The 10,383-nt window shown below is 40.2% G+C and overlaps 1 protein-coding gene across 1 annotated transcript; it reads right to left on the bottom strand.

Annotated features, from left to right (window-relative positions):
* Positions 1 to 2,591: 2,591 nt before the first annotated feature.
* DCLRE1B (DNA cross-link repair 1B) lies at positions 2,592 to 10,155 on the bottom strand. The gene is made up of 5 exons (XM_015829239.1): positions 10,061 to 10,155; positions 7,757 to 7,956; positions 7,389 to 7,554; positions 6,512 to 6,694; positions 2,592 to 3,767 (listed from the first exon to the last, which is right to left on the bottom strand). The coding sequence occupies exons 2-5, from the start codon at positions 7,943 to 7,945 to the stop codon at positions 2,650 to 2,652; spliced, it is 1,656 nt and encodes a 551-aa protein (XP_015684725.1). The 5' UTR covers positions 7,946 to 7,956; positions 10,061 to 10,155; the 3' UTR covers positions 2,592 to 2,649.
* Positions 10,156 to 10,383: the final 228 nt, after the last annotated feature.

Here is a 10,383-nt window from a genome sequence, read left to right as displayed (position 1 = left end):
TGCTGTGTTCCATTTGGCTAAAACTGTAGCAGGAAGGCGATGGCTGAAAATTGCTGTTATGGATGTCATTTCCACATCATCTCTAATTTCATGCGTTTATTAGCCTGACCAAAAGCTAAATCTCATTCAAACAATAAATAACCTTAATGCAGAAACCAACACTCTTGAACAGTGTTTCTAAGCCATGGCAACTTTAAGATGTGTGTACTTCTTATGGTGGCTGGGGTACTCTGGGAGCTGAAGTCCACATAGGCTGAGTCCAAAATTGAGAAACACTCCACTAGCCCAGCAGTGCCAAAATCTACTTTCCTGTTTCATGTCAGTTTCTTTGGAAAAATACCGTAATCCTAGTTTTCCATCTCATTCATTTCAGTGTTGTTTTTAATCTTATGTTAGTGCTGTAAGGTACAGCAGGCAATGAGGGGGGCAGCTGGAACTCACCTCTTGACCTTCCAGCGTGTGACAAAAAAACAGCTAGTGATGCATGGTTCACAAACAATGAAAGAGGCTTAATTTTGGGACATTTTCTTTTCTATTTTTCAGAATTCCAAGGGTGAGAATGGGCATCCAACATCCTTTGCTTACACTTTCACCAAAAAAAGGTCCTGAAATCACCATTTTTCTGACTGAGTTTCGGCCAAAAAAGACACTCAAAGGCCTTGAGAATTGAATGTGTTTAAGAGGAGAGAGGGTTCCTATTTCTACTGTTAATATTGGGATGAAATGTGCAATTTCCTGCCAAAATTTGGGAGTGCAATCTTAGATAGAGAAGCAAAACTTTGCCTGTGAAACCTTCCCTTGGGAATTAACTGAAGCAGGAAAAGCCAGAAACAGCAGCCAGCTGTAGGACTTGAATAATACATAATAAAAGATCTGCAACATTCACTTCTTTGAACATGTTTCAATTTGTTTTGCACCATAACCCATACAAAAAAATGTAATGTTCTCAGCCCAGATCTTGTTCCATTGAAATAAATGGGAATGATATACAAGCAATGGACTCAAGAGAGGGAAAAACTGGAACTGATCCAGAATGTAGATCCATCCCTCTTACCAGTCCAAGCAGACAGAATGATGGCAGAGTATGGATCTTTAGGAGATTCCACTCCTCCTCAAAATCCCTACGTCCTCATAGCATTCATTGATTTCTTATGCAGGAGTCAAAGTCACTTGATATTTATTTTGTAAAGCTGTGAGCCCTGCTTGTAAAGGCTAAAATATAGAAGAGTATCATTGCAAACTCTGTGAACCAGACGGGCTGAGTTGGTAGGCTGAATTTAAGTTCTATTTCTTGTATAATATACATGTTTGAGACATGAATTAAGATAATAAAAATTAACACACACTAATTCGTTACAGCATCTCCTGCTCTCTTTTTATATGCTAGCCTAGGGGTGTCAAACTGCCTGCCCACAGGCCGGATGCATCATAGCAAAATTGCGCGCCCCTCCCCTTGCCAGCAATGGCAAAAAAGTCGCAATACATCGTGACACGTCACGTGACATTGTGAATTTGACACCCCTGTGCTAGCCTGAATGAAAAGACAAAAACTTTTTAAAAATTCTGATGGACCATGCAGTATAATAAGAAATGCAAGCTGCAATAAAAGAAACTACCCACCTTTACTATTCTTAGCCTTGTAACTCTGTCCTGTGCATACATAAAAACCAACAGACTTTAATGGGGCTCACTGCAAAACCAGTTGTCCCTGTCCCTTAGATGCTGTGACCTGGGGACAATTTTACTAACAGTAGTTGTGACATTGACAAGTTCTAATTGACTTAGTATACTGCAATTATTGTTTATTATCAATCACTGCACTATTTCTCTAACATTTGTCATCTGAAAGCAACTGTATAAATCATCTGGATATAAATGAAAGAAAATTTAGCAATAACTAAATACAGAAAATCGAAGGTGTACTTCCACAAATAAACCCCAAGCTATGGGTATGTTAAATGGACGGCACCTTTGTGATAATCAAGCGCAACCAGGTTGACCAAACCTACCAAAGAGATCCGATTTACAATAGAAACCAAGAATAATGATGAACTGCCCTTGCTGGACTTCCTTGTTACCAGAACCACCAATGGCCAACTTCTAACATCCGTGTATAGAAAGGCAATACATACAGATCAAATCCTCAACTTCCACAGCAACCACCCCAAATGCCACAAACAAAGGTGCATCAGAACACTGTTCGGGAGAGCGGAATCCCATTGCAACACCACGAAAGCCAGGTCAGCAGAACAAAAACACTTATACAAAGTTTTTTTGGGAAAGAAATTCTAAAATACCAAAGGTGATGACTTACAAAGAAAGCCTATACAAAATGTTCTACAGATGGCACTTAACACCTGTGAGGTTAGCAAACATGTTTAAAAACATGTCTAGCAATTGTTGGAAATGTAGACAAAAACCAGGCACATACTATCATCTTTGGTGGACGTGCCCTAAAGCCAAAAGATTTTGGTCAAGAATACATATATGGTCAAAGAAAATAACTAAAAAACACATAGATTTTAAATCAGAATTATTTTTGTTAGGTATAATTGTAGGAAATTGTAAGAAGGAATGTGTATATTTAATGTTACATGGTCAGACATTTTGCTTTTTCCTGCAAGTTCTTCTCCAGAATGCAAGTTTTTATTATTCTGTGCCTAGTGATAGTCTTCCTCTTTTTAAGTAGTTTTCTACTCGTAAATCAAAGTTTTCTAGGGATTTGCGCTTCGAGATATTTAACGGAGATAAGTCGTATCCCTGAAAAAGGTCTTTTAAAATCTGTTGACTGGCCACTCTGTGAATCTGATCAGTGTGTGATGCTGTCAAGACATCATTGTCCAAGACTCTTTGAGCAAGACGGTCACTGTCCTCACAGGAAGAAGGAACTCTTTCTAGAGTAGAGATTGCATCCTTTCTGTCACTGGAAAAAGTGCATATGCATGCTGATGTTACAACTGTCTGATGCTTTTTAAATTCATTATCAATGTCCTTCAGCTGATGTTTCGTGGAAAAAATGTTTTCTGACTCTACCACAGGGAGTGCTCTCTGGTTCTCAAGGTTTGATGGTTCTAGTATTATTTCTTCCTGTTTTTCTTCACACTGTGGAGACTGAATACACTTTTCTTGTCTAGAATAAGAGTCAGTTCTGTTTGTGGATTCTGGGCAGCACAACTCAGAAATTTCTGTTTCAGGGTAATAGTATATCTGGCTAGTACATTTTTCAGGAGAGTCAAAGCAAACTCCCCTTGGAACATGGTGAGAGGCTGACGATTTTAGTAGTTTTATTGGCTTTTCTCTTTTCTTGTTTTGTATGACTTGTTTAACTGATTCTGGAACTTTAGACTCCAGAAGTGAATAGTTTTCAGAGCTCAAGTATTGTTGAAAATATACTTGACATGCCTTATTCTTTACCACAGGGATAATGGAGCAGGGCTTTAGCCAAGCTACAAATTCTAATAGTTCTTGGAAAGATGAATGGTCAGAATAAGGAACAGCATACATATTAGGGTGTTTGATTTTCACTGGTCTACTGGTAGGGAGAATAGCAATGGTTGGATGGTTCTGATTCCAGTTGGTTATTGTTTCTTTGCAGATTTCTGAAAAATCCACAGCATGAATCCATCCAGCTCCTTCTTCAGAAGTGAAAACATCCTCAATCTCCAACAGCTGCATAAGCTCCAACTTCTGAGGACTCACTACAATCCATGTATGAAATTCTTGGGCCAGTTCCACCAAAAGTGATTCCTTTCCCAAGCTATATGTACCTAAAAGATAACAAACACCGGTTAGCATTTCAGTGTTAGGTAGCCTAACACTACAGTAATTCAATCTTCAGAATGGAATGTATTTAACTATTGAAATAATTGAGGATTAGCAGTGGAAGACTTCAAAAATCTGAAACATTACACCTTTCCTTGGTGGGTTCCTCTTCCAATGGCTAATGAATCATCAGGCAACTTTATGCAACTATATTTTACCATTGTTGATATATATTCATATTTTATGGAGTTCAACCATCTTCCACATTATTAGATGAGCTCAATTTTCACAGGTGACTTTGAGGAAATATTTATACTCCATCTTTCTGGAGCAGTGGTTCTCAACCTTCCTAATGCCGCGACCCTTTAATACAGTTCCTCATGTTGTGGTGACCCCCAACCCCCCCATCCAGCTTGTCCCGGCGCCAGTCCGAGCCGCCTGGGGGGCAGCAGGAGGAAGAAGGGGAGGAGGAAGAGGAGGGAAAGGAGATAGAGGAGCGGTGTCTCGGTTCCTAAGACCATCGGAAATATGTGTTTTCAGATGATCTTAGGCGACCCCTGTGAAAGGGTCGTTCGACCCCCAAAGGGGTCCCGACCCACAGGTTGAGAACCACTGTTCTGGAGTATAAATGGGGCATATTGGAGGGCATGCAATAATGGTAATTAGCAATAGTTAAATGTAGACTAAAAATAATATTGAAATAAATTAATTTTGTAATCTCTGCTTCCTTGAAAGACAGATTTCTCCAAATCCTGAATTCATTAAATCAATTCCATGTTTTCCTTTGGAGGCCCCTTATGAACCAGGGTTGCCCAACAATCCAGGGACTTTGACAGATGTACCAGCAATCACATTCTAAAAAGTAATCAAGGCCAGGAAAAAAACCGTTAGTTTTTCATTCATACAATTTAACCTAAATCAATAAGATAGAACCAGTTTAGTGTGGTGGTTATGGCATCCGAGTAAAAAGTAGGAGACTGAGTTCTAGTCCTGCCAAAGGCACGAAGGCAGCTGGATAACCTTGGGCCAGTCATTTTCTCTCAGCCCTAGGAAGAAGGCAATGGGAAACCATTTCTGAATCTTGCCAAGACAATTGCAGGGATTTGTCAGTCAGGAATCAACACTGACTAAAAAGTATCAAAAAAAAAAAAAAAGGAGAGATGGATAATTTGATTACTCTACATACATGTATTTAATGATTTTCCCTGACCCTTAAAATTTAGAATTGAGAGGCAGCTTTTCAAAAAAAAAAAAAAAAAAAGCACTGCATCTGAGGCTTGGAGATGGGGAAGATTTCTTGAGTTGTGCACCTCTGGTGTAAACTTGCTATGATTATCTGGGTAAGCACTGTATAGCCAACCAGAAACCATAGGTCGAAGCCAAAAGAATTAAAAGAGAATAGGCTCAAACTAGAATTTTACTGAATGAACAAGAATTTTACTGAATAAATATTAATACATTTTAAACAATAAATATTATGAAAGTTATAGAAAAAGGTATATCAATCTATATCTATTCTGCTTCCCTAGCCCCCTAGAAGTGACAGACTAACCCACCTAGGAATATGGGTCTATGTTGAGATTCTAAGTGGCCAGGCCTTTATAACCTTTTTATACTTTTCTTAGAAGACAAGGCATATGAACAACAACTGGAGATGGCTTGGTAGAATGTCTTATCAGCCCCCTGGTCACAAATTCAAAGAGTTGACCCTTGCCAGTGTTATTTTAAATAAGGCATTGTCACTAATAGATATTACTTGGGAAATAATCTGAACATCCTTCCCCATCACTTGGGAACACAGATAGGTGAATCTTTGCTAAGAAATTTTTTTAAGGGGAAACATTGTATTTAGAGTAAGGCATGCCCACAACCCCAACAGGCATTAGATTAAGGAGCTCATGCTGTCTTTTTTCTCTTAATTATCATAAGTAGCAATCAACATAACAATACTCAAAGTAAAAAGTGTTTTAATATAGCCAGTGTGGTGTGGTGGTTAAGGTGCTGTCAAGTACAAGCAATCAGATCCATACACAAAGGGTTCAAACTGACTACTTTATTGTATTTTACCTATAATACAAGAATCTCTCCACACTGCTTGCCCTCTCTTGGCAGCAATCAGATAAGGGTCCATAGAACCTGGAGGGGTGTGTGGGGGGGAGGAAACAGTTCTAGTTCTCTTGCAGCTGTAAAGCAACTCAAGGCTAATTCCCTGCTTGATCCCTCCTCCTTGCCTGACTGGCAGTTTCCCAACAGGCACTGATCTAAAAATCAGGAGACTGTGAGATTTAGTCCTGCTTTAGACATGAAAGCCAGCTAGGTGACTTTGGCGTAATCACTGTTTCTCAGCCCAACACACCACACAGGATTATTGTTGTGGGGAAAATAAGAGGAAGGAGTATTATGTATATTCACAGCCTTGAGTTACATATAAAAGGAGTAAAGGTGGAATAAAAACATTAATAAAATATTGATGCAGTCCATAAAGCTTGCTAAGTAATTTATGCACAGGTGTGGAGAAATTTACAAAACAAAACTTGTTAAATTATACAGAAATGGCCTGTGCTAGATAAGGAACTCTATCTATACAGTACATCTTGTATGTGGAAAAGGAAAGAAGGGTCCATACCACTATGTCTTTGTAAATCTGCCATGCCACTTCAATCACCTGAACATAAAGATTCTCACATCAGAGAAAAAACTCCACAACTTCTTTCCATTTAATTAGATCTGAAAAAATAGATCTTCTTACCAATCTTCACCTGATGATCAGGGTGGTCCCTGATCAACTTTTTAATTTGCTCAGTGGCCTGTTCCCGGGATGGTAAGATAATTTCAGGATGACAGTTAGTATTATCCAGATAGAGGAAGTTGATAAGCTTTGAGTTCTTTAGAACTGGATCTTGCTGCATGTTAGCATTGTAACGAAAATCACCTGGTAAGACAAGATATAATGCGACAGTCAGGGAAAAATGTTCCTGTGAAGCAGAAGCCTAAATTAATTAAGAATAAACCTCTTTAGTTACTGCAGAAGGAAGCAATGTTGTAAATGTTCTAAGGCATTTTTCAATGTAAAATTCATATTTCATCGAGTCTTGCAAAATTAGTGAACGGTCAAATACAGTACTAGCTTACAGCTAACTACTAAATTTGTGTTGATACAAGTGGATTTAAAATTTCTTATTCTACATCCAGGCCTGAACGTCAGACATTATACCATATCATTCTGCTGTTACAGAAATCAGAGGCTATACTTTTAGAGCTTGCTTTAGCCAGCAAAGGGCAAAAAACAAAAAAAAGCAGTTGAAAACACATTATTGTCAGGATTCAGACAGACTTATCCTACAAGGAAAAATCATGTAGTCTTTGGAACTCTCAAGGAGAAAACCACAGCTTACCGACACTAACAGTGCTATATATAAACCAAAAGTAAACCCCATACTCACTAGGACTGATCATATTACCCAATTAAGTAAGGAAACATTTACAAGCAAACAACCAAGCTTGAGAGCAACAAGCACTTCATAGTTCAACACTCAGCAACATATATTCTCTTCTATTGGAAGGACAATCATAGTTGTAATCTAAAATGCACTTCACCTCTTTCTCAAAAACAAGGAAGTTCATACCTGTGTACAGGATGGCACCAAAGTACCCTTCAAAAAAAAACATGACAGATCCAGGGCAATGGTTAGCATCTATCAAGGTCACTGTCATGGTATTTCTGCCAATTTCATCCAAAGGGACAACATGGCTATCTCCCACTTCCAAAGGACGGATCCACCGCTTAGCTACCTACCAAACAAAGGCATAGCAGAATCAATGTGAGACTTTGCAAAGAGATAAGAAAATGGGTAGCATTCTAAATGATGCTGAACTACATTTTCCAGCATTATGAACATTAGAAAGGTTTGTCAGAATGTGCATTTCAGCAACACCAGGATAACAAAGGGATGACTAAGAAACATTAGGACAAGTACATGTACTTAGGTTGTACCTTCAGCCTGAGATGTAGAATTTGTCCTGTAACAGGTGAACAATAAACAGGTTGGTTCCAGGTGCTGGAAAGCCCCACAGTATGGTCACTGTGCATGTGAGAAAGAAAGAACAAGCGAGCCTGCCCAGCTTTCCTGATATTCCAAAAATCCACCGCAATGGGTGTGCCTGCAATCAGAGTCCCATTCATCACTCCAGCTCCTATAAAAAACAACAAATAAATTTGAATATTTTAAAAAAACTCAGAAAAGATGAACTCATGCATCAGTAATCTTCCAAACCTTATAAAAAAGAGGAAACGATACCCACTGGCAGTAAGAGTTTTATTTAGCTTAAGCTAATGAAGCAAAATAGCATGCTGTCTTACTTAGCACTTTGTGTGAGAAACACACTCAGCTCCCAAGAATTTGACAGAGTCCTTAAGTGAAGTAGCAAGCAGTTTATTACAAAATATGTTCTTGCAAGAGCAGGTGTCTAGCAAGTAGATTTCAGCAGCATTTATTCCCTCAGCCCAAACACAAGTCCCTCCCATGTCATCCCGCACAGTTCACAATCTTTCCAGAATGCCTAGTTCCCCCCTTTTTGGAATTTCCCTACCTTTACAGTCCTCCCCACCCCTTACTTGGTTCCCCCCTTTTTTGACATTACCTTTGTCCTTTAAGCTGGTTTTTCTATTAGCAATAGGTGCAATTATGCTTAACTCATAGTTCCTGCTTTCTTGGAACTTAGATGCAAAAGCATAAACCGAAACAAGCAGTTTATTTCTAGATTATGTGCGAATTCTTGCGGTTACAACTACCAGCTAGCCTGATTTGGGGGCTGTAAATATTTCCTACCTTTTTCTTAGCCCTATTACATTTCTTAGTACTGGTCCCTTCAAATATATGATTCCTGCAAAAACATCCAGCTATTATTGCTTCTCTTACATTAGGACTTCAATTACTGTGTTTCATGACACATTCAGTTTGACATAAGGGCTGTATCTATGCAATAAATACCAGATGTTCCCTGTTTATTCCAGATGCATATTATTACATAAAACCTTCAACTATTTGAGGACTATCACAGGAAGGCAATGCAGTGACTGTGGACTCTACAACATTTTTTTGTGTGCATATGCCTTCAAGTCATAGTTACTGTAACACTGGACAGCTGCCTGAAATAGTTCCTGCAGTTTTCTTGGCAAGGTTTTTCAGAAATCCTTGGCCTTATCTCCTTCCTAGGCTAGAGAGAGTGACTGGCCCAAGGTCACCCAACTGGCTTTGTGCCTAAGGTGGCACAGGAACTCACCATCACCTAGTGCTCATCTTAAGCTAAACTAAACACAACTGGCTCTCTCCCTACAGCAGAGGGAAAGGCTCCTTTATGTGTGTATGCACACATGCAAACAGGCTGTGAGTGCGCATGTGTGATGCTTGCGGCCAGTGCTTTTTTTCTAAAAAAAAAAAAAAAAGGTGCCGGAACTCACACATGTCATACAACCCGCCTTGCCTATCCTACAAGGTTCCATCCAAAAAAGGTGCCGGAACTCCGTTCTGGGCGTTTATGAGAAAAAATGCCCTGCTTGTGGCGATGCTAAGGCCTGCGCGACACTTGCAACAACACTAACACCCATGTGATGCAGCAATGCTAGCACCTGTGCGACACTCGCACAAGTGGGGAGGTAAGTGTGTGCACGCACACGTGCGCACTGGCTAGCCACTCACATGGCACGGTGGCCAATGGGCCATGGGGCGGTAGTGGCCCGGGGCCCACAGGGGACGCCTGCCCTACAGCATTCTTCTTGTATGAATTATTAGTAGCATTTGAGATGACGTCCAGGAGATTCCCCAAGTTCTTTTTAATAAAAAAGAGCCTAAATGTCATGAGACAGTAAAACCTTGACATTATAGCATTCCAGCTAAAGCAGTGTTTTTCAACCTTGACAATTTTAAGGCATGTGGACTTCAACTCCCAGAATTCCACAGCCAGCATGGCTGGCTGTGGAATTCTGGGAGTTGGAGTCCACATGCCTTAAAATTGTCAAGGTTGAGAAACACTGAGCTAAAGAAACTTAAGAGAAGTTGGTCCAGCGCAGAAAACGTTTGCGGGTCCCGCGGTCGGCACTTTATAATTGCTGTTTTACGACTCATCGAGCACTGCAAAGAAACTTTGTTCTGGAGCTCAGTCCACCCCTGTCCCTTCCCTAAATCATTTTGCAGAGAGCAACGTGGAAGCTTACTGTGATCTGTCCTAGGCTTGTAGCACAGGAAAGAGAAGGAAGCGGAAATTGGCGGTTCTCCTTTCCCAAATGCAAAATGCTTACTTGGGGAGCGTCCCAATCGGGGGAATAAGAGAGCTCTATTCTCCTCCGCAGTTAGGAAAGTCCTGTCACTTTTCAAACGTAGTTCACAAGCAGTGCTAACTTTTCCCGCCGAAGAATGGAAGAACCCAAACACCCGCTCACCCGTAAGGCATCGCGACAGACGAGCATGCGCGGTACTCTCCGCGAGAAGGGAAAAAAATGGTCAGGCCGCTAGTTTGAGAACGCAAACGAAGAGCGCATGCTCGTTATCGACAGGGCCGGGAAGCTCATGCGCAGTATAGTTATTATCTGACGGTCGTGAACCGGTGTTTCTCAACGTTCGT

This window comes from Protobothrops mucrosquamatus, unplaced genomic scaffold, assembly GCF_001527695.2.
Source record: "Protobothrops mucrosquamatus isolate PMUCROS unplaced genomic scaffold, P.Mucros_1.0 scaffold_232, whole genome shotgun sequence".
NCBI lineage: Eukaryota > Metazoa > Chordata > Lepidosauria > Squamata > Viperidae > Protobothrops > Protobothrops mucrosquamatus.
The sequence above is the reverse complement of the archived record's forward strand: the minus strand, read 5'-3'. Positions and strand labels throughout refer to the sequence as shown.

Bases quoted from the DNA above. Each gene is read 5' to 3' on its own strand.
- DCLRE1B (XM_015829239.1), bottom strand. From the start codon at position 7,945: ATGAATGGGACTCTGATTGCAGGCACACCCATTGCGGTGGATTTTTGG. The intron at 6,695-7,388 runs GTATGAACTTCC...TTGTCTTACCAG, and splicing joins TGGTGCCATCCTGTACACAG to GTGATTTTCGTTACAATGCT. The intron at 3,768-6,511 runs GTAAGAAGATCT...GTTATCTTTTAG, and splicing joins TGATCATCAGGTGAAGATTG to GTACATATAGCTTGGGAAAG.